This window comes from Bufo gargarizans, unplaced genomic scaffold (assembly GCF_014858855.1).
Source record: "Bufo gargarizans isolate SCDJY-AF-19 unplaced genomic scaffold, ASM1485885v1 original_scaffold_1721_pilon, whole genome shotgun sequence".
Classification (NCBI taxonomy): domain Eukaryota; kingdom Metazoa; phylum Chordata; class Amphibia; order Anura; family Bufonidae; genus Bufo; species Bufo gargarizans.
Window position 1 is genome coordinate 120,001 of NW_025334480.1, and position 27,172 is coordinate 147,172.

At 52.3% G+C, this 27,172-nt stretch overlaps 2 protein-coding genes and 1 pseudogene across 7 annotated transcripts in view; 1 reads left to right on the forward strand and 2 right to left on the reverse strand.

Moving 5' to 3' along the window:
* The window catches only part of CCDC24 (coiled-coil domain containing 24), a 48,405-nt gene extending 33,817 nt beyond the window's left edge, over positions 1-14,588 (reverse strand). Inside the window, exon 1 of the mRNA XM_044274385.1 lies at positions 13,093-14,588. The gene's annotated coding sequence lies outside the window, so the exon portion shown is untranslated. The remainder of the gene's footprint in view (positions 1-13,092) is intronic.
* Positions 9,630-10,936, reverse strand: LOC122923551. Of its 6 annotated transcripts, none has more exons than XM_044274392.1 (3): positions 10,584-10,936; positions 10,402-10,549; positions 9,694-10,191 (listed from the first exon to the last, which is right to left on the reverse strand). In XM_044274392.1, the coding sequence occupies exons 1-3, from the start codon at positions 10,934-10,936 to the stop codon at positions 9,694-9,696; spliced, it is 999 nt and encodes a 332-aa protein (XP_044130327.1). The 6 variants fall into 6 exon arrangements, with proteins under 6 accessions (XP_044130328.1, XP_044130325.1, XP_044130327.1 ...); XM_044274388.1 differs by having other exon boundaries at positions 9,694-10,154; positions 10,192-10,549; positions 10,584-10,898; XM_044274393.1 differs by lacking the exon at positions 10,402-10,549 and having other exon boundaries at positions 9,630-10,191.
* On the forward strand, positions 11,002-27,149 carry LOC122923552 (annotated as a pseudogene).
* Positions 27,150-27,172: the final 23 nt, after the last annotated feature.

The window sequence follows — 27,172 nt, forward strand, 5'->3', positions numbered from 1 at the left end:
GCACAGTACTCCTCCTGCATATACACTGCACAGTACTCCTCATGTATATACACTGCACAGTACTACTCTGGTTGAAGCTCATCAAGAGAATGCCAAGAGTGTGCAAAGCAGTAATCAAAGCAAAAGGTGGCTACTGTGAAGAACCTAGAATATGACATATTTTCAGTTGTTTCACACTTTTTTGTTATGTATATAATTCCACATGTGATAATTCATAGTTTTGATGCCTTCAGTGCGAATCTACAATTGTCATAGTCATGAAAATAAAGAAAACTCTTTGAATGAGAAGAAGCTGCGTCCAAACTTTTGGTCTGTACTGTATACCTACACACATGTATACACACTGCACAGTACCACTTCTCCAGTATATACAGTTGCAAGAAAAAGTATGTGAACCCTTTGGAATGATCTGGATTTCTGCACAAATTGGTCATAAAATGTGATCTGATCTTCATCTCAGTCACAACAATAGACAATCACAGTCGGCTTAACCTAATAACACACAAAGAGTTAACTGTTACCATGTTTTTATTGAACACACCATGTAACCATTCACAGCGCAGGTGGAGAAAGTATGTGAACCCTGGGATGTAATAACTGGTTGAACCTCCTTTGGCAGCAATAACTTCCACCAAACGTTCCCTGTAGTTGCAGATCAGACGGGCACAACGGTCAGGAGTAATTCTTCACCATTCCTCTTTACAGAACGGTCTCAGTTCAGCAATATTCTTGGGATGTCCGGTGTGAATCACTTTCTTGAGGTCCTGCCACAGCATCTCCATCGGGTTGAGGTTAGGACTCTGACTGGGCCGCTCCAGAAGGCGGATTTTCTTCTGTTTAGGCCATTCTGTTGTTGATTTACTTCTATGCTTTGGGTCGTTGTCCTGTTGCAGCACCATCTTCTGTGGAGCTTCAGCTGGTGGACAGATGGCCTTAAGTTCTCCTGCAAAATGTCTTGATAAACTTGGGAATTCATTTTCCCTTCGATGACAGCAATCCGTCCAGGCCCTGACGCAGCAAAGCAGCCCCAAACCATGATGCCCCCACCACCATACCTCACAGTTGGGATGAGGTTTTGAGGTTGGTGTGCTGTGCCTCTTTTTCTCCACACATAGTGTTGTGTGTTTCTTCCAAACAGCTCCACTTTGGTGTCATCTGTCCACAGAATATGTTGCCAGTGCTGCTGTGGAACATCCAGGTGCTCTTGTGCAAACTGTAAACGTGCGGCAATGGTTTTTTGGACAGCGGTGGCTTCCTCTGTGGTGTCCTCCCATGAAATCCATTCTTGTTTAGTGTTTTACGTATCGTAGATTCGCTAACAGGGATGTCAGCATATGCCAGAGACTTCTGTAAGTCTTTAGCTGACACTCTAGGATTCCTCTTCCCCTCATTGAGCAGTCTGCGCTGTGCTCTTGCAGTCATCTTTACAGGACGGCCGCTCCTAGGGAGAGTAGCAGCAGTGCTGAACTGTCTCCATTTATAGACAATTTGTCTTACCGTGGACTGAGGAACAGCAAGGCTTTTGGAGACACTTTTATAACCCTTTCCAGCTTTATGCAAGTCAACAATTCTTAATCGTAGGTCTTCTGAGAGCTCTTCTGTGCGAGGCATCATTCGCATCAGGCAATGCTTCTTGTGAAAAGCAAACCCAGAACTGGTGTGTGTTTATTATAGGGCAGGGCAGCTGTAACCAACACCTCCAATCTCATCTCATTGATTGGACTCCAGTTGGCCGACACCTCACTCCAATTAGCTCTTGGAGATGTCATTAGTCTAGGGCAGTGATGGTGAACCTCTTAGAGACCGAGTGCCCAAACTGCAACCCAAAACCCACTTATTTATCGCAAAGTGCCAACACTGCAATTTAACCCAAACACCAATATCATATATCTTCCAAGTACTTTATCATTTAGCTATAATAACCCGCCTACATTCAATGTGCTGCCTGCGCTGTCCTGCACTACTGAATGGCAGGCAAATTCTAAGGCATACTGGCACACCATAGACTTTCTCCAGGGTGCAGGTGCCCACAGAGAGGGCTCTGAGTGCCACCTCTGGCACCCGTGCCATAGGTTCGCCATCACTGGTCTAGGGGTTCACGTACTTTCTCCACCTGCACTGTGAATGGTTACATGGTGCGTTCAATACAAACATGGTAACATTTAACTCTTTGTGTGTTATTAGGTTAAGCCGACTGTGATTGTCTATTGTTGTGACTGAGATGAAGATCAGATCACATTTTATGACCAATTTGTGCAGAAATCCAGATCATTCCAAAGGGTTCACATACTTTTTCTTGCAACTGTATATACACTGCACAGTACCACTTCTCCTGTATATATACACTGCACAGTACCACTTCTCCTGTATATATACACTGCACAGTACCACTTCTCCTGTATATATACACTGCACAGTACAACTTCTCCTGTATATATACACTGCACAGTACCACTTCTCCTGTATGTGTATATATATATATATATATATATATATATATATATACACACACACACACACTGCACAGTACCACTTCTCCTGTATATATACACTGCACAGTACCACTTCTCCTGTATATATACACTGCACAGTACCACTTCTCCTGTATATATAGACTGCACAGTACAACTTCTCCTGTATATATACACTGCACAGTACCCCTTCCTTCTCCAGTATATTATACATACACTGCACAGTACCATTTCTCCTGTAAATATACACTGCACAGTACCACTTCTCCTGTAAATATACACTGCACAGTACCACTTCTCCTGTATATATACACTGCACAGTACAACTTCTCCTGTATATACACACTGCACAGTACCACTTCTCCTGTATATATACACTGCACAGTACCACTTCTCCTGTATATATATATATATATATATATATACAGACGTGGACAAAATTGTTGGTACCCTTTGGTCAATGAAAGAAAAAGTCACAATGGTCACAGAAATAACTTTAATCTGACAAAAGTAATAATAAATTAAAATTCTATAAATGTTAACCAATGAAAGTCAGACATTGTTTTTCAACCATGCTTCAACAGAATTATGTAAAAAAATAAACTCATGAAACAGGCATGGACAAAAATGATGGTACCCCTAACTTAATATTTTGTTGCGCAACCTTTTGAGGCAATCACTGCAATCAAACGCTTCCTGTAACTGTCAATGAGACATCTGCACCTCTCAGCAGGTATTTTGGCCCACTCCTCATGAGCAAACTGCTCCAGTTGTGTCCGGTTTGAAGGGTGCCTTTTCCAGACTGCATGTTTCAGCTCCTTCCAAAGATGCTCAATAGGATTGAGGTCAGGGCTCATAGAAGGCCACTTTAGAATAGTCCAATTTTTTCCTCTTAGCCATTCTTGGGTGTTTTTAGCGGTGTGTTTTGGGTCATTGTCCTGTTGCAAGACCCATGACCTGCGACTGAGACCAAGCTTTCTGACACTGGCTAGTACATTTCTCTCTAGAATTCCTTGATAGTCTTGAGATTTCATTGTACCCTGCACAGATTCAAGACACCCTGTGCCAGACGCAGCAAAGCAGCCCCAGAACATAACAGAGCCTCCTCCATGTTTCACAGTAGGGACAGTGTTCTTTTCTTGATATGCTTCATTTTTTCGTCTGTGAACATACAGCTGATGTGCCTTGGCAAAAACTTCGATTTTTGTCTCATCTGTCCACAGGACATTCTCCCAGAAGCTTTGTGGCTTGTCAACATGTAGTTTGGCATATTCCAGTCTTGCTTTTTTATGATTCGTTTTCAACAATGGTGTCCTCCTTGGTCGTCTCCCATGTAGTCCACTTTGGCTCAAACAACGACGGATGGTGCGATCTGACACTGATGTTCCTTGAGCATGAAGTTCACCTTGAATCTCTTTAGAAGTCTTTCTAGGCTCTTTTGTTACCATTCGGATTATCCGTCTCTTAGATTTGTCATCAATTTTCCTCCTGCGGCCACGTCCAGGGAGGTTGGCTACAGTCCCATGGATCTTAAACTTATGAATAATATGTGCAACTGTACTCACAGGAACATCTAGTTGCTTGGAGATGGTCTTATAGCCTTTACCTTTAACATGCTTGTCTATAATTTTCTTTCTGATCTCTTGAGACAGCTCTTTCCTTTGCTTCCTCTGGTCCATGTCGAGTGTGGTACACACCATATCACCAAACAACACAGTGATTACCTGGAGCCATATATATAGGCCCAATGGCTGATTACAAGGTTGTAGACACCTGTGATGCTAATTAGTGGACACACCTTGAATTAACATGTCCCTTTGGTCACATTATGTTCTGTGTTTTCTAGGGGTACCATCATTTTTGTCCATGCCTGTTTCATGAGTTTATTTTTTTACATAATTCTGTTGAAGCATGGTTGAAAAACAATGTCTGACTTTCATTGGTTAACATTTATAGAATTTTAATTTATTATTACTTTTGTCAGATTAAAGTTATTTCTGTGACCATTGTGACTTTTTCTTTCATTGACCAAAGGGTACCAACAATTTTGTCCACGTCTGTATATATATACACACACACTGCACAGTCCCACTTCTCCTGTATATATATACACTGCACAGTCCCACTTCTCCTGTATATATACACTGCACAGTACCACTTCTCCTGTATGTATACACTGCACAGTACCACTTCTGTATGAATATATATACCGCACAGTACCACTTCTCCTGTATATATACACTGCACAGTACCACTTCTCCTGTATATATACACTGCACAGTACCACTTCCTTCTCCAGTATATATATATATATATATATATATATATACACACATACATATACACATACACTGCACAGTACCACTTCTCCTGTATATATACACTGCACAGTACCACTTCTTCTGTATATATACACTGCACAGTACCACTTCTTCTGTATATATACACTGCACAGTACCACTTCTCCTGTATATATACACTGCACAGTACAACTTCTGTATATATACACTGCACAGTACCACTTCTCTTGTATATATATATATATATATATATACACACCGCACAGTACCACTTCTCCTGTATATATATACACTGCACAGTACCACTTATCCTGTATATATATATACACTGCACAGTACCACTTCTCCTGTATATATACACTGCACAGTACCACTTATCCTGTATATATATACACTGCACAGTACCACTTCTCCTGTATATATACACTGCACAGTACCACTTATCCTGTATATATATATACACTGCACAGTACCACTTCTTTATATATACACTGCACAGTACCACTTCTCCTGTATATATACACTGCACAGTACCACTTCTGTATAAATGCACTGCACAGTACCACTTCTCCTGTATATATATACACTGCACAGTACCACTTCTCCTGTATATATACACTGCACAGTACCACTTCTGTATAAATGCACTGCACAGTACCACTTCTCCTGTATATATATACACTGCACAGTACCACTTCTTTATATATACACTGCACAGTACCACTTATCCTGTATATATATACACTGCACAGTACCACTTCTTTATATATACACTGCACAGTACCACTTCTCCTGTATATATACACTGCACAGTACCACTTCTGTATAAATGCACTGCACAGTACCACTTCTCCTGTATATATATACACTGCACAGTACCACTTCTGTATAAATGCACTGCACAGTACCACTTCTCCTGTATATATACACTGCACAGTACCACTTCTCCTGTATGTATATATATATACCGCACAGTCCCACTTCTCTTCTATATATATACCGCACAGTACCACTTCTCCTGTATATATATACCGCACAGTACCACTTCTCTTGTATATATACACCGCACAGTACCACTTCTCCTGTATATATACACTGCACAGTACCACTTCTCCTGTCCTGCCTGGCGTCCACCATTAATCACCATGATAAAAAAAAGTTCTGCAAGTTTTTATTTCAAGGGCGAGATCTCTGCTGTTTGAAACTGAATTGAAACATTCATAGTTGTCTTCACATAGCTTCTCTCACACAGCTGAGGGTTTGTTACCATGTTTCCATGCATGATAGAGTTGAAGGGCAATTCTCGTGGGGCTCATCACCCGGCTGCGGTGTCGTTGGAGACTCCATGTCCCCCATAATACATACATACAGGTGTGGGGGCTGATCGCCGCAGTGTCGCTGGAGGTCCATGCCCCCCATAATTCATACATACAGGTGTGGGGACTGATCGCCGCAGTGTCGCTGGAGGTCCCTGCCCCCCATAATTCATACATACAGGTGTGGGGGCTGATCGCCATGGTGTCGCTGGAGGTCCATGCCCCCCATAATTCATACATACAGGTGTGGGGGCTGATCGCCGCAGTGTCGCTGGAGGTCCATGCCCCCCATAATTCATACATACAGGTGTGGGGGCTGATCGCCGCAGTGTCGCTGGAGGTCCATGCCCCCCATAATTCATACATACAGGTGTGGGGGCTGATCGCCGCGGTGTCGCTGGAGGTCCATGTCCCCCATAATTCATACATACATGTGCGGGGGCTGATCGCCACCATGTCGCTGGAGGTCCATGTCCCCCATAATTCATACATACAGGTGTGGGGGCTGATCACCGCAGTGTCGCTGGAGGTCCATGCCCCCATAATACATACAGGTGTGGGGGCCGATCGCCGCAGTGTCGCTGGAGGTCCCTGCCCCCATAATTCATACATACAGGTGTGGGGACTGATCGCCGCAGTGTCGCTGGAGGTCCCTGCCCCCATAATTCATACATACAGGTGTGGGGGCTGATCGCCGCGGTGTCGCTGGAGGTCCATGCCCCCCATAATTCATACATACAGGTGTGGGGGCTGATCGCCGCAGTGTCGCTGGAGGTCCATGCCCCCCATAATTCATACATACAGGTGTGGGGTCTTATCGCCGCAGTGTTGCTGGAGGTCCATGCCCCCATAATTCATACATACAGGTGCGGGGACTGATCGCCGCGGTGTCGCTGGAGGTCCATGCCCCCATAATTCATACATACATGTGCGGGGGCTGATCGCCGCGGTGTCGCTGGAGGTCCATGCCCCCATAATTCATACATACAGGTGTGGGGTCTTATCGCCGCAGTGTTGCTGGAGGTCCATGCCCCCCATAATTCATACATACAGGTGTGGGGGCTGATCGCCGCAGTGTCGCTGGAGGTCCATGCCCCCCATAATTCATACATACAGGTGTGGGGTCTTATCGCCGCAGTGTTGCTGGAGGTCCATGCCCCCCATAATTCATACATACAGGTGTGGGGGCCGATCGCCGCAGTGTCGCTGGAGGTCCATGCCCCCATAATTCATACAGGTGTGGGGTCTTATCGCCGCAGTGTCGCTGGAGGTCCCTGCCCCCATAATTCATACATACAGGTGCGGGGGCTGATCGCCGCAGTGTTGCTGGAGGTCCATGCCCCCCATAATTCATACATACAGGTGTGGGGGCTGATCGCCGCAGTGTCGCTGGAGGTCCATGCCCCCCATAATTCATACATACAGGTGTGGGGTCTTATCGCCGCAGTGTTGCTGGAGGTCCATGCCCCCCATAATTCATACATACAGGTGTGGGGGCCGATCGCCGCAGTGTCGCTGGAGGTCCATGCCCCCCATAATACATACAGGTGTGGGGTCTTATCGCCGCGGTGTCGCTGGAGGTCCACGCCCCCCATAATACATACAGGTGTGGGGTCTTATCGCCGTGGTGTCGCTGGAGGTCCATGCCCCCATAATACATACAGGTGTGGGGTCTTATCGCCGCAGTGTCGCTGGAGGTCCACGCCCCCCATAATACATACAGGTGTGGGGTCTTATCGCCGCGGTGTCGCTGGAGGTCCATGCCCCCCATAATACATACAGGTGTGGGGTCTTATCGCCGCGGTGTCGCTGGAGGTCCATGCCCCCCATAATACATACAGGTGTGGGGTCTTATCGCCGCAGTGTCGCTGGAGGTCCCTGCCCCCCATAATACATACAGGTGTGGGGTCTTATCGCCGCGGTGTCGCTGGAGGTCCATGCCCCCCATAATACATACAGGTGTGGGGTCTTATGGCCGCAGTGTCGCTGGAGGTCCATGACCCCCATAATACATACAGGTGTGGGGTCTTATCGCCGCGGTGTCGCTGGAGGTCCACGCCCCCCATAATACATACAGGTGTGGGGTCTTATCGCCGCGGTGTCGCTGGAGGTCCCTGCCCCCCATAATACATACAGGTGTGGGGTCTTATCGCCGCGGTGTCGCTGGAGGTCCACGCCCCCCATAATACATACAGGTGTGGGGTCTTATCGCCGCGGTGTCGCTGGAGGTCCATGCCCCCCATAATACATACAGGTGTGGGGTCTTATCGCCGCGGTGTCGCTGGAGGTCCCTGCCCCCCATAATACATACAGGTGTGGGGTCTTATCGCCGCGGTGTCGCTGGAGGTCCATGCCCCCCATAATACATACAGGTGTGGGGTCTTATCGCCGCGGTGTCGCTGGAGGTCCCTGCCCCCCATAATACATACAGGTGTGGGGTCTTATCGCCGCGGTGTCGCTGGAGGTCCACGCCCCCCATAATACATACAGGTGTGGGGTCTTATCGCCGCGGTGTCGCTGGAGGTCCACGCCCCCCATAATACATACAGGTGTGGGGGCTTATCGCCGCGGTGTCGCTGGAGGTCCATGCCCCCCATAATACATACAGGTGTGGGGTCTTATCGCCGCGGTGTCGCTGGAGGTCCACGCCCCCCATAATACATACAGGTGTGGGGTCTTATCGCCGCGGTGTCGCTGGAGGTCCATGCCCCCCATAATACATACAGGTGTGGGGTCTTATCGCCGCAGTGTCGCTGGAGGTCCACGCCCCCCATAATACATACAGGTGTGGGGTCTTATCGCCGCGGTGTCGCTGGAGGTCCACGCCCCCCATAATACATACAGGTGTGGGGTCTTATCGCCGCGGTGTCGCTGGAGGGTTTGTCACACAACGCGTTGGCGATTTCTTCGCAGACAAGTTGGGGCGCTGAACTTCTCACAATCTGCCGGCAGCTTTTAAAGGAAAAGTTGCAGTTTTTAAAGAGCATTTCTTTCTGTGATCACCAAATCAAGCAATGAGGCCCCTATTACAGCCCCCCACACTGAATGTGACTCCCAACTTTCGGGTCCTGGAGTGCCGGAGGTTGCGGATCCCTGACAGATGGTTATCATGGGGTTAATGATACAAACTGGATCATTTGTTTCCAAGTTAAACTAGTTAAAGTAAACTTCTGTGCTCAGGGGAGCTGGCCCTTTAAGTTAACCTAGTAATGCCAGCTGCAGGCTGTTCTCTGAGGGGTGTATTTGCCCCCCTCCTCTGTAGAGCAGGGGGAGGAGGCGGTAGGAGGGGTAGGGGTATCAGATCACATGCTGAAGGCCAGCCCAGGAGACAGAGAAGAATGGGCTTGCAATGGGAACTCTGCCCACCCTCCTCATAAAGTGCAGCCGGCGGAGGGGGGCACAGCAGACCCCCGGACTCTCAGCTCAGACTTGTCATCTGCCAGGAATAGCAGCGTCTAGACTGCGGAGCGGAGGCCACAGGGGCATCTGATGGTCATTTATGTGATGTGCTGCAGGACAGGGGGCAACGTCTGATACCACCCCTATATACTGCGATACCACCGCCTAGCCTGGGCATACACCGAACCTGTGAGACCACCACCAGGACTAGGCATACACCGAACCTGTGAGACCACCACCAGGACTAGGCATACACCGAACCTGTGAGACCACCACCAGGACTGGGCATACACCGAACCTGTGAGACCACCACCAGGACTGGGCATACACCGAACCTGTGAGACCACCACCAGGACTAGGCATACACCGAACCTGTGAGACCACCACCAGGACTGGGCATACACCGAACCTGTGAGACCACCACCAGGACTGGGCATACACCGAACCTGTGAGACCACCACCAGGACTGGGCATACACCGAACCTGTGAGACCACCACCAGGACTGGGCATACACCGAACCTGTGAGACGACCACCAGGACTGGGCATACACCGAACCTGTGAGACCACCACCAGGACTGGGCATACACCGAACCTGTGAGACCACCACCAGGACTGGGCATACACCGAACCTGTGAGACCACCACCAGGACTGGGCATACACCGAACCTGTGAGACCACCACCAGGACTGGGCATACACCGAACCTGTGATATCAAGACTGGGCATACACAGAACCTGTGAGACCACCAAGACTGGGCATACACCGAAACTGTGAGACCACCACCAGGGCTGGGCATACACCGAACCTGTGAGACCACCACCAGGGCTGGGCATACACCAAACCTGTGATATCATCAAGACTGGGCATACACCAAACCTGTGAGACCACCACCAGGACTGGGCATACACCGAACCTGTGAGACCACCACCAGGACTGGGCATACACCGAAACTGTGAGACCACCACCAGGACTGGGCATACACCGAACCTGTGAGACCACCACCAGGACTGGGCATACACCGAACCTGTGAGACCACCACCAGGACTGGGCATACACCGAACCTGTGATATCATCAAGACTGGGCATACACCGAACCTGTGAGACCACCACCAGGACTGGGCATACACCGAACCTGTGAGACCACCACCAGGGCTGGGCATACACCAAACCTGTGAGACCACCACCAAGACTGGGCATACACCTAACCTGTGAGACCACCACCAAGACTGGGCATACACCAAACCTGTGAGACCACCACCAGGGCTGGGCATACACTGGACATGTGAGACCACCACCAAGACTGGGCATACACCGAACGTGTGAGACCACCAAGACTGGGAATACACCGAACGTGTGAGACCACCAAGACTGGGCATACACCGAACGTGTGAGACCACCAAGACTGGGCATACACCAAACCTGTGAGACCACCAAGACTGGGCATCCATTGCTCTTCTGAGCAGGAGGAAGAAGAAACGTTTCCTTTCTCTGCACTTGTCTGGTGGCAGCCTCCACTGAGGGCACCATGCCAGGCTGGAGGGCACCATCCTCACTGCTCTGCCTGCTGCTCCTTTCTCAGATGGGCCTGTCCCTGAACCCCCAGGTCAACACCTGTGAGGCCAATGGCAGCGTCTACTATGTAGGAGAGTGGTACTTTCTGGACTCCGATCACTGCACCCAGTGTGAGTGCACCCCGGAGGGCCCCACCTGTACCAGGACCGAGTGCACCGCTCTGCCCCCCGCCTGCATGCACGTCAGCCACTACCCCACCGACTGCTGCCCGCGCTGCGAGAAGATCGGCTGCGAGTACCGAGGGGACGTGTATGAGCTCGGAGAGCACTTCCAGGTAGGTGTATTAGAGGGCGATCATCTGGGTGTCATAACGAGCAGCGACCGTACGGCGAGCGATCAGTCCGGCATCCTCCATCGATGAGGATCTTTCAGTTATCGTCCATCAGCGAGCAAACAGCAAAACGCTCAGCGATGGTCCTCGCGTCTTCTGAGCTCGGAAAATGTCACTTACCGCTCGTGAATGATATCCGCCCCCCGCCTGGCACCTACCTCTACATCATACACTCCGTGTAGCGATGTTACCTCACCTCTGTAGTGATGTCACCGCGTCTGTGTAGTGATGTCACCGCGTCTGTGTAGTGATGTCACCGCGTCTGTGTAGTGATGTCACCGCAACTGCGTAGTGATGTCACCACCCTTGTGTAGTGATGCCACCGCGTCTGTGTAGTGATGTCACCGCGTCTGCGTAGTGATGTCACCGCAACTGCGTAGTGATGTCACCGCAACTGCGTAGTGATGTCACCGCATCTGTGTAGTGATGTCACCGTGTCTGTGTAGTGATGTCACCGTGTCTGTGTAGTGATGTCACCGTGTCTGTGTAGTGATGTCACCGTGTCTGTGTAGTGATGTCACCACCCTTGTGTAGTGATGCCATCGCGTCTGTGTAGTGATGCCACCGCGTCTGCGTAGTGATGTCACCGCAACTGCGTAGTGATGTCACCGCAACTGCGTAGTGATGTCACCGCAACTGCGTAGTGATGTCACCACCCTTGTGTAGTGATGCCACCGCGTCTGTGTAGTGATGCCACCGCGTCTGTGTAGTGATGTCACCGCGTCTGTGTAGTGATGTCACCGCGTCTGTGTAGTGATGCCTCCGCAACTGCGTAGTGATGTCACCGCGTCTGCGTAGTCATGTCACCGCGTCTGCGTAGTGATGTCATCACGTCTGCGTAGTGGTGTTACCACCCTTGTGCAGTGATGTCACCGTCTCTGTGTAGTGATGTCACTGCGCCTGTGTGTAGTGGTGTCACCGTGTCTGTGTAGTGATGTCAGCGTGTCTGTGTAGTGATGTCACCGTGTCTGTGTAGTGATGTCAGCGTGTCTGTGTAGTGATGTCACCGTGTCTGTGTAGTGATGTCAGCGTGTCTGTGTAGTGATGTCACCGTGCCTGTGTAGTGGTGTCACCGCGCCTGTGTAGTGGTGTCACCGCGCCTGTGTAGTGGTGTCACCGTGTCTGTGTAGTGGTGTCACCGCCTCTGTGTAGTGGTGTCACCGCCTCTGTGTAGTGGTGTCACCGCCTCTGTGTAGTGGTGTCACCGCCTCTGTGTAGTGATGTCACCGCCTCTGTGTAGTGGTGTCACCGCCTCTGTGTAGTGGTGTCACCGCCTCTGTGTAGTGGTGTCACCGCCTCTGTGTAGTGGTGTCACCGTGTCTGTGTAGTGATGTTACCACCCTTGTGTAGTGATGTCACCGTGTCTGTGTAGTGATGTCACCGCGCCTGTGTAGTGATGTCACCGCGCCTGTGTAGTGGTGTCACCGCGCCTGTGTAGTGGTGTCACCGCGCCTGTGTAGTGGTGTCACCGCGCCTGTGTAGTGGTGTCACCGCGCCTGTGTAGTGGTGTCACCGCGCCTGTGTAGTGGTGTCACCGCGCCTGTGAAGTGGTGTCACCGCCTCTGTGTAGTGGTGTCACCGCGTCTGTGTAGTGATGTCACCGCCTCTGTGTAGTGGTGTCACCGCGTCTGTGTAGTGATGTCACCCCGTCTGTGTAGTGATGTCACCGCGCATGTGTGTAGTGATGTCACCTGCCCTCACCTGGGATGCTAGACACATGTAGGCCACAGATTATCTACAGATGCTCCTGGCCCTTGTGTTGACACATGACGGGGCCCGGTGGGGAGGTTGTTGCTGGGGCTTGTGGGGCCCCGGGCGCTCGTCTCTCTCCTGTAATGTGCTTGCACAGCTGACTTGCACAATACAAATGGTTCCCATATGAGTCAATGAGCTGCAGGCATGCTACGGGTGAAAGTACGGACGGGGGGCGTGACAGCGGGCGAGGGGCGCATTCCAGGAAATCTATCTGTACTGGTACATGCAATGTAGAGATCCTGAGTCCAGGGATATATTGGGCCCCTGATAGGTGGCCACAGGGGCCACTGCAACAGCAAACACAATCCCATGACAGACTGTGTGTAAATTCCTCACCATTCCCACAGTTTGCAGTCAGTGAATGGGAACACACAGTCCCGCTCAATGTAGACAAGAGCCCAAAGTCCAGGACAGTGGGGACCGATGTCCAGCTCACAGAGGATTGTCTTCACTGACACACTGTAACAAACCCTCAGTTGTGTGAGCAGGTTCTGAATATAAAAAATGGTTTTACTCACTGATAGCAAGCAGTAATATTGAAAGTTGCAGAAGGTTTTGTTATCTTACAGTTGTAGGCAGACCACTCCTGACAACCCGCCTCCTACTGTTGAGGGATATAAATTATAGTAGTCAGGATGTGACTGGGGGCGAGGTCTCGGGGGGAGGTTGGCGCTTGCAGTGATCATGGATTTCCCTATTTACATCTGTCTCCAGAAAAGCTGGCCCCGAAGAGCGGAGTGTCGCCCCTGGAGGGCGGAGCTAGTAAAGGTTCGCACTTTACGTGCACGTGTCACTCTGTGGGATCCATTCCGGATCTTGGTGCTGCTGGGAATTGGGACACCGTGACCCCTAGTGTTGCCAGGGAACTTCTGTTGTCCTGTCTCCTGACTTAGACATGTGGTGGGAGGTTCTCTCCTCTCAGCCCTCACCTGTGCCTCCCTGGTCTGAGGGTGGAGATTGGGTGTGACCTCAGCGGTGTCAGGGATATGTAAACCTGGTCTTTACCCCCACTCACTGCTGATTATTCAGTTGCTTCCCTGGTTCTGAATCTGGTGAGTGGTTCCTCTGGTGGTTGACTCGATCTGGATCTGAAGCTGTCTGGTGAGTGGTTGACTCTGGTTCTGGATCTGAAGCTGTCTGGCGAGTGGTTCCTCTGGTGGTTGACTCTGGTTCTGGATCTGAAGCTGTCTGGCGAGTGGTTCCTCTGGTGGTTGACTCTGGTTCTGGATCTGAAGCTGTCTGGCGAGTGGTTCCTCTGGTGGTTGACTCTGGTTCTGGATCTGAAGCTGTCTGGCGAGTGGTTCCTCTGGTGGTTGACTCTGGTTCTGGATCTGAAGCTGTCTGGCGAGTGGTTCCTCTGGTGGTTGACTCTGGTTCTAGATCTGAAGCTGTCTGGCGAGTGGTTCCTCTGGTGGTTGACTCTGGATCTGGATCTGAAGCTGTCTGGTGAGTGGTTGACTCTGGTTCTGGATCTGAAGCTGTCTGGCGAGTGGTTCCTCTGGTGGTTGACTCTGGTTCTGGATCTGAAGCTGTCTGGCGAGTGGTTCCTCTGGTGGTTGACTCTGGTTCTGGATCTGAAGCTGTCTGGCGAGTGGTTCCTCTGGTGGTTGACTCTGGTTCTGGATCTGAAGCTGTCTGGCGAGTGGTTCCTCTGGTGGTTGACTCTGGTTCTGGATCTGAAGCTGTCTGGCGAGTGGTTCCTCTGGTGGTTGACGCTGGTTCTGGATCTGAAGCTGTCTGGCGAGTGGTTCCTCTGGTGGTTGACGCTGGTTCTAGATCTGAAGCTGTCTGGTGAGTGGTTGACTCTGGTTCTGGATCTGAAGCTGTCTGGTGAGTGGTTGACTCTGGTTCTGGATCTGAAGCTGCCTGGTGAGTGGTTGACTCTGGTTCTGGATCTGAAGCTGTCTGGTGAGTGGTTGACTCTGGATCTGGATCTGAAGCTGTCTGGTGAGTGGTTGACTCGGGTTCTGGATCCGAAGCTGTCTGGTGAGTGGTCCCTCTGGTGGTTGACTCTGGTTCTGGATCTGCCGCTGTCTGGTGAGTGGTTCTTCTGGTGGTTGACTCTGGTTCTGGATCTGAAGCTGTCTGGTGAGTGGTTCTTCTGGTGGTTGACTCTGGTTCTGGATCTGAAGCTGTCTGGTGAGTGGTTCCTCTGGTGGTTGACTCTGGTTCTGGATCTGCCGCTGTCTGGTGAGTGGTTCTTCTGGTGGTTGACTCTGGTTCTGGATCTGCCGCTGTCTGGTGAGTGGTTCTTCTGGTGGTTGACTCTGGTTCTGGATCTGAAGCTATCTGGTGAGTGGTTCCTCTAGTGGTTGACTCTGGTTCTGGTTTTGGTTGTCTTCTGGTTCTTGTGCCCTGGCTTACGTTTACTGACCATTCTCTTGTTTCACTATTCACCATTGCATAGTGTCACGGTATTTACTTTGGGGGGTGCCCAGCCACCAGCCACCCTGCTATTTGACACCTGGGAAGGGCTCTGCTGGAGGCGGGTGAAGAGTACCCCGGTGTCATGGTGGGGAGTGGGGGAAACCCCCACCGTACAATGTAAAGCAGACGGACAAGCAACTAGGACAGAGACTGGGATAAGGGATCTGGTCACCTCCTATTGCATCGCTAATCCTCGCCCTAAGGGTACTTTCACACTTGCGGCAGAGGATTCCGGCCGGCAGTTCAATCGCCGAAACTGCCTGCCGGATCCGGCAATCTTGATGCAAACTGATGGCATTTGTCACACGGATCTGGATGCGGATCCATCTGACAAATGCATTGAAATACCGGATCCGTCTCTCCGGTGTCATCCAGAGAAACTGATCCAGTATTACCGGGTTCCGTTTTGCCGTAACACTTAATGCCGGATCCAGCACTAATACACTTCAATGTAAATTAATGCCAGCAAGTGTTCAGTATTTTTGGCCGGAGAGAAAACTGCGGCATGCGGCGGTATTTTCTCTGGCCAAAAAACGTCAGAGGGACTGAACTGATGCATCCTGAACAGAACGCTCTCCATTCAGAATGCATGGGGATAAAACGGGGGAGGTTGGCGCTTGCAGTGATCATGGATTTCCCTATTTACATCTGTCTCCAGAAAAGCTGGCCCCGAAGAGCGGAGTGTCGCCCCTGGAGGGCGGAGCTAGTAAAGGTTCGCACTTTACGTGCACGTGTCACTCTGTGGGATCCATTCCGGATCTTGGTGCTGCTGGGAATTGGGACACCGTGACCCCTAGTGTTGCCAGGGAACTTCTGTTGTCCTGTCTCCTGACTTAGACATGTGGTGGGAGGTTCTCTCCTCTCAGCCCTCACCTGTGCCTCCCTGGTCTGAGGGTGGAGATTGGGTGTGACCTCAGCGGTGTCAGGGATATGTAAACCTGGTCTTTACCCCCACTCACTGCTGATTATTCAGTTGCTTCCCTGGTTCTGAATCTGGTGAGTGGTTCCTCTGGTGGTTGACTCGATCTGGATCTGAAGCTGTCTGGTGAGTGGTTGACTCTGGTTCTGGATCTGAAGCTGTCTGGCGAGTGGTTCCTCTGGTGGTTGACTCTGGTTCTGGATCTGAAGCTGTCTGGCGAGTGGTTCCTCTGGTGGTTGACTCTGGTTCTGGATCTGAAGCTGTCTGGCGAGTGGTTCCTCTGGTGGTTGACTCTGGTTCTGGATCTGAAGCTGTCTGGCGAGTGGTTCCTCTGGTGGTTGACTCTGGTTCTGGATCTGAAGCTGTCTGGCGAGTGGTTCCTCTGGTGGTTGACTCTGGTTCTGGATCTGAAGCTGTCTGGCGAGTGGTTCCTCTGGTGGTTGACTCTGGTTCTGGATCTGAAGCTGTCTGGCGAGTGGTTCCTCTGGTGGTTGACTCTGGTTCTGGATCTGAAGCTGTCTGGCGAGTGGTTCCTCTGGTGGTTGACTCTGGTTCTAGATCTGAAGCTGTCTGGCGAGTGGTTCCTCTGGTGGTTGACTCTGGATCTGGATCTGAAGCTGTCTGGTGAGTGGTTGACTCTGGTTCTGGATCTGAAGCTGTCTGGCGAGTGGTTCCTCTGGTGGTTGACTCTGGTTCTGGATCTGAAGCTGTCTGGCGAGTGGTTCCTCTGGTGGTTGACTCTGGTTCTGGATCTGAAGCTGTCTGGCGAGTGGTTCCTCTGGTGGTTGACTCTGGTTCTGGATCTGAAGCTGTCTGGCGAGTGGTTCCTCTGGTGGTTGACGCTGGTTCTGGATCTGAAGCTGTCTGGCGAGTGGTTCCTCTGGTGGTTGACGCTGGTTCTAGATCTGAAGCTGTCTGGTGAGTGGTTGACTCTGGTTCTGGATCTGAAGCTGTCTGGTGAGTGGTTGACTCTGGTTCTGGATCTGAAGCTGCCTGGTGAGTGGTTGACTCTGGTTCTGGATCTGAAGCTGTCTGGTGAGTGGTTGACTCTGGATCTGGATCTGAAGCTGTCTGGTGAGTGGTTGACTCGGGTTCTGGATCCGAAGCTGTCTGGTGAGTGGGTCCCTCTGGTGGTTGACTCTGGTTCTGGATCTGCCGCTGTCTGGTGAGTGGTTCTTCTGGTGGTTGACTCTGGTTCTGGATCTGAAGCTGTCTGGTGAGTGGTTCTTCTGGTGGTTGACTCTGGTTCTGGATCTGAAGCTGTCTGGTGAGTGGTTCTTCTGGTGGTTGACTCTGGTTCTGGATCTGAAGCTGTCTGGTGAGTGGTTCCTCTGGTGGTTGACTCTGGTTCTGGATCTGCCGCTGTCTGGTGAGTGGTTCTTCTGGTGGTTGACTCTGGTTGTGGATCTGCCGCTGTCTGGTGAGTGGTTCTTCTGGTGGTTGACTCTGGTTCTGGATCTGAAGCTATCTGGTGAGTGGTTCCTCTAGTGGTTGACTCTGGTTCTGGTTTTGGTTGTCTTCTGGTTCTTGTGCCCTGGCTTACGTTTACTGACCATTCTCTTGTTTCACTATTCACCATTGCATAGTGTCACGGTATTTACTTTGGGGGGTGCCCAGCCACCAGCCACCCTGCTATTTGACACCTGGGAAGGGCTCTGCTGGAGGCGGGTGAAGAGTACCCCGGTGTCATGGTGGGGAGTGGGGGAAACCCCCACCGTACAATGTAAAGCAGACGGACAAGCAACTAGGACAGAGACTGGGATAAGGGATCTGGTCACCTCCTATTGCATCGCTAATCCTCGCCCTAAGGGTACTTTCACACTTGCGGCAGAGGATTCCGGCCGGCAATCTTGATGCAAACTGATGGCATTTGTCACACGGATCTGGATGCGGATCCATCTGACAAATGCATTGAAATACCGGATCCGTCTCTCCGGTGTCATCCAGAGAAACTGATCCAGTATTACCGGGTTCCGTTTTGCCGTAACACTTAATGCCGGATCCAGCACTAATACACTTCAATGTAAATTAATGCCAGCAAGTGTTCAGTATTTTTGGCCGGAGAGAAAACTGCGGCATGCGGCGGTATTTTCTCTGGCCAAAAAACGTCAGAGGGACTGAACTGATGCATCCTGAACAGAACGCTCTCCATTCAGAATGCATGGGGATAAAACTGATCTTTTTTTTTTTTCCGGTATTGAGCTCCTGTGACGGAACTGAATACCGGAAAACAAAAACGCTAGCGCGAAAGTACCCTAACGACTACTGCACACGACTGTTTGGCTTTTTAAGTATTTTTCGGTCCGCAAAAATATGGACGACATCCGTGTGTATTCCGTGTTTTACAGAACATCTGGCCCCTAATAGAACAGTCCGATCCTTGTCAGTTATGCGGACAATAATAGGACATGTTCTATCTTTGAACAGAACAACGGAAATACGGAAACGGAAGGCACATGGAGTAAATTCCATATTTTTTGCGGACCCATCAAAATAAATGGTACCATATACGGAATGCAAAAAACACTAAAGCATTTGTGTGCATGAGGCCTAACTCCTCACTGTATGAGCGGACCTGGATGGTAGGAAGGCTCATATCCAGGAAACCTAGGACCCCGAGTTGCTCTGATAATCCCTGAAATAAAAAAGGGGATGAGACGACCTGTTCATCCCAGACATGACATGGATGAACAGGAGTCTCCACCGGCCTAGCTGCAAGGAAAAAGAGGAGACTGTATACAGCAACTGGATCGGCAGGTAAGAGCCCCGAACAACGCATGTACCTGCCGCTGCAACCACGACGACTAGACCCCATGCAGATGTACTGGTACTCGTTCACCTCACAGAACACAGCAAAAAACGCAAACATGGAATCCAGCAAACCAGAAACTGCCTGGACCCCCATGCGGATAGGATGCATGGCGGCACCAGCAGAGCTGCACACTGACTAGTGGTTACCCCTCCAGGGAACCCTGAGACCCCCTTTCAGAGGCACAGACAAACAAGGGGATGTCTAGCAACCATGCCGGACATTACACCAAACATACCAGACATAGAACACCAAACTAGACATAATAACAAATCCCCAAAACAAACCCACACCAAAAATAACAAGAGGTTAGGTAGGGAACAAGGAGGAGAACAGAGGGAGACATCGCTAAAGACCTTGATGTTCCACAAGGAGGCACTCATGGACAGGTGACACATCCAGATAGGAGCAATGCTCATACTCCTACAAAGGCAGACAAACTAACCTCTCGCTCACAACTCCAACATAAGAAGACCCATGAGGCCACACCCAGCTCCACCTTGCACACACCTTAACCCAGTGTACACCAAAATGGGAAGGAACACCAGACTTAAAGGGATAGTGTTAAAACAACACGTTGCCACCGACAACAAGCATGCACGGCACAAGTGTCATGGAGTTCTTACACTCCCCTTGAGCCATTCACGGCCTGCATGTTATAGATCAGCCCCACCCACCAGAAGCCTCTATAGATAGAACCCCCCACCCCGAGCCCCTAGAGATGGAAGCTCCCCACCATCAGCAGGAGACCCTATAGAAAATAGCCACCCCAGGAACCCTATAGATAGAAGCCCCCACCAGTAGCAATGCAGATAACAGCCCATCCCAAGGAGCTCCTATAGAGAGATTCTCCCCACCCCCCAGGAGCCGCTATAGATAACCACTCCAGGAACCCTCTAGATAGCAGACCCCCATCCCCACAAGCCCTTATAGATAACGCCCAGGAGACCCTATAGATAATAAACCCCTTACACACACACAAACACAGGAGCCCCTGTGGATATCAGTCCCACCCCCCACAAGTCCCTACAAATAACCCCCACAGGATCCCCTATAGATAACAACCCCCCAGGAGCCCCTATTGATGGAAGCCCGTATAGACCCCCCTCCCCAGGAGACCCTATAGATAACCCCACTCCAGGAAACTCTATAGATTCCCCCCAAGAGCCCCTATTGATAAAAGCCTCCAACCCCCAGGAGCCCCTATAGATATCAACCCCCCAGGAGCCCCTATAGATATTAACCCCCTCCAGGAGCCCCCATAGATATTAACCCCCAGGAGCCCCTATAGATAACAACCCCCCAGGAGCCCCTATAGATAACAAACCCCCCCCCCCAGGAGCCCCTATAGATATTAACCCCCCAGGAGCCCCTATAGATAACAACCCCCTCATAAACACCTATAGATAGCACCCTCCACCCTCCAGGAGTCCTTACAGATAACTCCCCATGAGCCCTATAGATTGCAGCCCCCCAGGAGCAGTAGGCATGGTAGATTGTGAGCTCCTGGGGTCATGGATGATGGGAGTGATGATAATCTGTAGCACCGCAGAATATGTGTGTCCTATACAAGTGCAACAGTGACTGCATACATAGTGGTACTGAGAGAGTGGAGGAGGGGCGCTGTCATGTACCCCGGGGCCCGGCCCCTGATGGGGGGACTTTTCATGTTGTCATCGTGCCCGTCTATTTATAGAAACAATCAGATCCACAGTCCAAACTGAAGCCAAATGGAGGGCACTGTTATGGGGGCGCTGTGGAGGGCACTGTTATGGGGGCGCTGTGGAGGGCACTGTTATGGGGGCGCTGTGGAGGTCACTGTTATGGGGGATCTGTGGAGGGCACTGTTATGGGGGATCTGTGGAGGTCACTGTTATGGGGGCGCTGTGGAGGGCACTGTTATGGGGGCGCTGTGGAGGGCACTGTTATGGGGGATCTGTGGAGGTCACTGTTATGGGGGCGCTGTGGAGGTCACTGTTATGGGGGCGCTGTGGAGGGCACTGTTATGGGGGCGCTGTGGAGGGCACTGTTATGGGGGCGCTGTGGAGGGCACTGTTATGGGGGCGCTGTGGAGGGCACTGTTATGGGGGCGCTGTGGAGGGCACTGTTATGGGGGCGCTGTGGAGGACACTGTTATGGGGGCGCTGTGGAGGTCACTGTTATGGGGGCGCTGTGGAGGTCACTGTTATGGGGGCGCTGTGGAGGTCACTGTTATGGGGGCGCTGTGGAGGTCACTGTTATGGGGGCGCTGTGGAGGGCATTGTTATGGGGGCGCTGTGGAGGACACTGTTATGGGGGCGCTGTGGAGGTCACTGTTATGGGGGCGCTGTGGATGTCACTGTTATGGGGGCGCTGTGGAGGGCACTGTTATGGGGGCGCTGTGGAGGGCACTGTTATGGGGGCGCTGTGGAGGGCACTGTTATGGGGGCGCTGTGGAGGACACTGTTATGGGGGCACTGTGGAGGTCACTGTTATGGGGGCGCTGTGGAGGGCACTGTTATGGGGGCGCTGTGGAGGGCACTGTTATGAGGGCGCTGTGGAGGACACTGTTATGGGGGCGCTGTGGAGGACACTGTTATGGGGGATCTGTGGAGGTCACTGTTATGGGGGATCTGTGGAGGTCACTGTTATGGGGGATCTGTGGAGGTCACTGTTATGGGGGATCTGTGGAGGTCACTGTTATGGGGGCGCTGTGGAGGTCACTGTTATGGGGGATCTGTGGAGGTCACTGTTATGGGGGCGCTGTGGAGGTCACTGTTATGGGGGATCTGTGGAGGTCACTGTTATGGGGGATCTGTGGAGGTCACTGTTATGGGGGCGCTGTGGAGGTCACTGTTATGGGGGATCTGTGGAGGTCACTGTTATGGGGGATCTGTGGAGGTCACTGTTATGGGGGCGCTGTGGAGGTCACTGTTATGGGGGCACTGTGGAGGACACTGTTATGGGGGCGCTGTGGAGGTCACTGTTATGGGGGCGCTGTGGAGGACACTGTTATGGGGGCGCTGTGGAGGTCACTGTTATGGGGGCGCTGTGGAGGGCACTGTTATGGGGGCGCTGTGGAGGTCACTGTTATGGGGGCACTGTGGAGGTCACTGTTATGGGGGCACTGTGGAGGTCATTGTTATGGGGGCACTGTGGAGGTCACTGTTATGGGGGCGCTGTGGAGGGCACTGTTATGGGGGCACTGTGGAGGTCATTGTTATGGGGGCGCTGTGGAGGTCACTGTTATGGGGGCGCTGTGGAGGTCATTGTTATGGGGGCGCTGTGGAGGTCACTGTTATGGGGGCGCTGTGGAGGTCATTGTTATGGGGGCGCTGTGGAGGGCAGTGACATATTGGTGGTTTGCAGACAGCTACACTCTACTAATGAAGAGAAGAGGAAGAAGCTGCAGGCCCTGGCGATGACATCACTGAGTGCAGCGCCACCTAGTGCTCGTCCTGCTAATGACCGGTGGCTGGTTTTTGTGCCTGGCATCGTACAGGGCAGATACTGATGCAGGGTTTTCTCGCCCCTCAGTTGACGCCTCCGCCGTCCCCATCTGGTGACAGTCGTGTGGTCAATAATTGTCGTCTCTTGTCTTTCAGCCCTCGGAGTGCGAGCAGTGCACCTGTGACCTGGACGGAATCGCCCGCTGCCTCGTAGCCGACTGCGCCCCCCCACCATGTGTGAACCCGGTGTATGAGAAGGGAGAGTGCTGCCCCCGATGCAAAGATGGTCAGTATTAGAGGTGGGGGTCCCCAGACCCACATAGCGGAGTCAGGGGCCCTGGTGCAGTTCAGCGGTAAACAGAGCAGAGAAGGCGGCGCTGATACGAAAGATAAAGCGGACAACCCCTTTAGAACCAGAAAACATTCCATACAGCGCTACAGAACATCCCGGGTCATCCAGCGCCTCATACCTCTTCCATCCAGCGCCTCATACCTCTTCCATCCAGCGCCTCATACCTCTTCCATCCAGCGATGTCTCCTCTCATGGTCTCTTTCCTCTTCTTCTCCTTCAGACCAGACCACCATGGTGACTTCTTTCAGCCGCGCCTCGTCTCTGCAGAGTTTAACAGACATCTTACTTTTCCATCATCCTCCCACCTCAATACCCCATCCTGCCCCCCCAATACTGTGCCCCCCAAAATACTGGTACCACACAGATAGTGCGTCAGTTCAAAAGATCTCCCCTTACCTTTCAGATCAGACCCCCATATCTAACCCCAGATGAGACCCCCCTATCTCAGATCAGACCCCCATATCTAACCCCAGATGAGACCCCCCTATCTCAGACCAGACCCCCTTTAGACCTCTGTCAGACCCCCATTAGACCTCAATATCAGACCTCAGATAAGACCCCCATTAGACCTCAGACCAGACCTCCAGACCCCCATTTGACCTCCAAACTCCTATATCTGACCCCCATTAGACTTATTAAGACCCCCAATCAATCAGACCCTTTAGGCTCCTGATCTCCTGCGGTGCCGCTCCTCCTCCTCCGCTGTCTTGTCTTCCCGGGGCCGGCGCTGCAGTCACCTGACGTCTTGACGCTGCAGGCAGCCAGGACACCGTAGCGCGGGCCCCGGGAAGAGTGAGCGGGAGGAGGGGTGAGTACTGGACAGCGCTCACAGCGCTCACCTCCCCCTCCTCCTGCAGACTAGTGAGCACTTCCATTATGCACTGCATCTTATAAAGGGACATATACAGCACCACTATGGGCCCCCCTGGCTTAGGGGCCCGGTTGCAACTGCGACCCCTATAGTTCCGCCAGTGAGTGCAGCACAATATGCTGCCCCTCTGTGGTGGCCGCCAGTAGCTGCCATCTTCTGCCTCCTCCAGGAGCCGGGGGCGACGGCAGCTGAATTCCGGAGGCCGTGTGCGGTCACTGAGCTCATTATGTACCTGGCCGGCGGCAGAGAGGGGCTCAGACGCCCCCGGGAAATCCTCCCCTGCGGATACACCAAGCGGCGCCAGCGCTGCCTGAGCTGCTGCGGCAGGGGTATCGGGGAGAAGCATGGCGCTGTACACATGGAGTCCGCTCCCGGGGCGCAGCGCCATGACATATTAGGGCGGCTTCTCACGGGAAAGTCTGCCACAAAATCCTGATGATTTAGAAGCAAAGGCCGAAATTGGCAATTCCACAGGAAAGCCCTAAGTCTGCGCGTTGCGATCACGCAGTGGAGACCCCCCCCAGGTCACGCAGTGGAGCCCCCCCCAGTCACGAAGTGGAGACCCCCCCAGTCACACAGTGGAGCCCCCCACCACCCCACCCAGTGGAGACACCCCCCAGTCACGCAGTGGAGCCCCCCCTTAGTCACACAGTGGAGACCCCCACCACCCCACCCAGTGGAGACACCCCCCAGTCACGCAGTGGAGACCCCCCCCAGTCACACAGTGGAAACCCCCCCAGTCACACAGTGGAAACCCCCCCAGTCACGCAGTGGAGACCCCCACCACCCCACGCAGTGGAAACCCCCCCAGTCACGCAGTGGAGACCCCCACGCAGTGGAGACATTCCCCGGTCACGCAGTGGAGACCCCCCCCCAGTCACGCAGTGGAAAACCCCCCAGTCACGCAGTGGAGACCCCCACGCAGTGGAGCCCCCCCCAGTCACGCAGAGGAAAACCCCCCAGTCACGCAGTGGAGACCCCCACGCAGTGAAGCCCCCCCCCAGTCACGCAGTGGAAACTCCCCCAGTCACACAGTGGAGACCCCCCCCCCCCCCCCCAGTCACGCAGTGGAAACTCCCCCAGTCACACAGTGGAGACCCCCCCCCCCCCCCAGTCACGCAATCCTGTGATTGGCTGATGGAAGATTCTCCCCTTTTTTTTTTTTTTTTTAGACCTTGGTGGATTTTACCACAAAACACATTCCAGGTTCTCCAACCCAGCGCGTGACCGCAACACATGTCTGCACAGCGCCACCTGCCGATGCTCTCCGCTGATTTTCTGTCCACCGCGCTGAGGTGGTCACACGCGATCCGTATATATATTCAGCCACAGGGAAAGAGCGCCCCCTGACCTGTAATAGAGAGAGGTACAGCAGAGAGGACACAACCCCTGAGCTGTGACAGCAGAAAGGACACCTGAACTGCTTTCCTTTCTCTGTTTCAAGATCTCTGCTTGCTCTCAGTGAATAAGAACACTAATTTGCATCCAGAGGCAGTAACCCACACATAGCTGTCACACTTGTATCCAGTCTAAACAATGCTCTGTCAGCTCCAGACTGACACATTGTAGCAAACTCGCAGAGAAACTTGTGCAGCTGGTGTGTTCAGCTCACAGAGCATTGGCTGGATTGGATACAATTGTAACAAACCCTCCCCTGACAGCAGGACCAGCTATCTACTGGGCTACTGCCTCTGAATGTAAAGAAGAGTGTTTTCATTCACTGACAGCAAGCAGACATCTTGACAATGAGGAGGCTTGAACCTTTGGAGACATGAAGCTTTCTGATGCTGCTCAGTAGAGTGGACACTGGTATAATATGACGGCAGCACTGTGCTATTATAAAGGGTATGAATGTCGCCCCTCACAGGTCCCAACTGCTACAGCCGATGCGTCTCAGAGCCGGGTGATTCCCGCGGGGCAGTACGTGTGGGTGGACGCCTGTACCAAGTGTCGGTGCCACGATGGGCAGGACGTCGGCTATTGGGAAGGAAACCGCCTGGCCAAATGTGAGAAGACAAAGAACTGCAGCGCGGAGGAGGCACAGAACGCGTAGAGCCACGGGCCCCCAGTGTGGACACTGCCCCTCCCATAGTTGTATCTGTAGCACTGTACAGCATGGTGGCAGCTGAACACTGTCACCCCCAATTATACTACAACACGGTGTAACCAACAATAATCTGTTCGGACAGAGCATGGGTGGGGCTACAGACTCCTCGTGGGTGGTGACATTGCACAACCGAAACAATGATACTATGTGATAATAACATGACAAATCCCCCCCCTCCCCCGTGTTATACTGCAACGGCGGGTCGCCCCGGAGTTATACTGCAACGGCGGGTCGCCCCGGTGTTATACTGCAACGGCGGGTCGCCCCGGAGTTATACTGCAACGGCGGGTCGCCCCGGTGTTATACTGCAACGGCGGGTCGCCCCGTGTTATACTGCAACGGCGGGTCGCCCCGGTGTTATACTGCAACGGCGGGTCGCCCCGGTGTTATACTGCAACGGCGGGTCGCCCCGGTGTTATACTGCAACGGCGGGTCGCCCCGGTGTTATACTGCAACGGCGGGTCGCCCCGGTGTTATACTGCAACGACGGGTCGCCCCGGTGTTATACTGCAACGACGGGTCGCCCCGGTGTTATACTGCAACGGCGGGTCGCCCCGGTGTTACACTGCAACGACGGGTCGCCCCGGTGTTATACTGCAACGACGGGTCGCCCCGGTGTTATACTGCAACGACGGGTCGCCCCGGTGTTATACTGCAACGGCGGGTCGCCCCGGTGTGATACTGCAACGACGGGTCGCCCCGGTGTCATACTGCAACGACGGGTCGCCCCGGTGTTATACTGCAACGACGGGTCGCCCCGGTGTTATACTGCAACGACAGGTCGCCCCGGTGTTACACTGGAACGACAGGTCGCCCCGGTGTCACAGTTGCAGCGATTGGTCACCGTGCGTAGCCGGCGGTGCAGACTGGCAATGCGATTACATTTAGGGATGGTTCATCAGAATCTCTAGGTAACATTCTGCGCAGTCGTCTGTACCGCTTATTCTAGGATAATGAGGGTGATAGTCTGCTGGAGTCAGCTGTAGGTCTCAGTAATGGAGGACGGTTGGCATGTTAGTTGGTGGTCGTATCGCCCCCTGGTGGTGGGACTGGAACACAGAAGGACCTTACATTAAACTTGCTTGTTGTAGCCTCAGCCTTGGTCTCCTCATT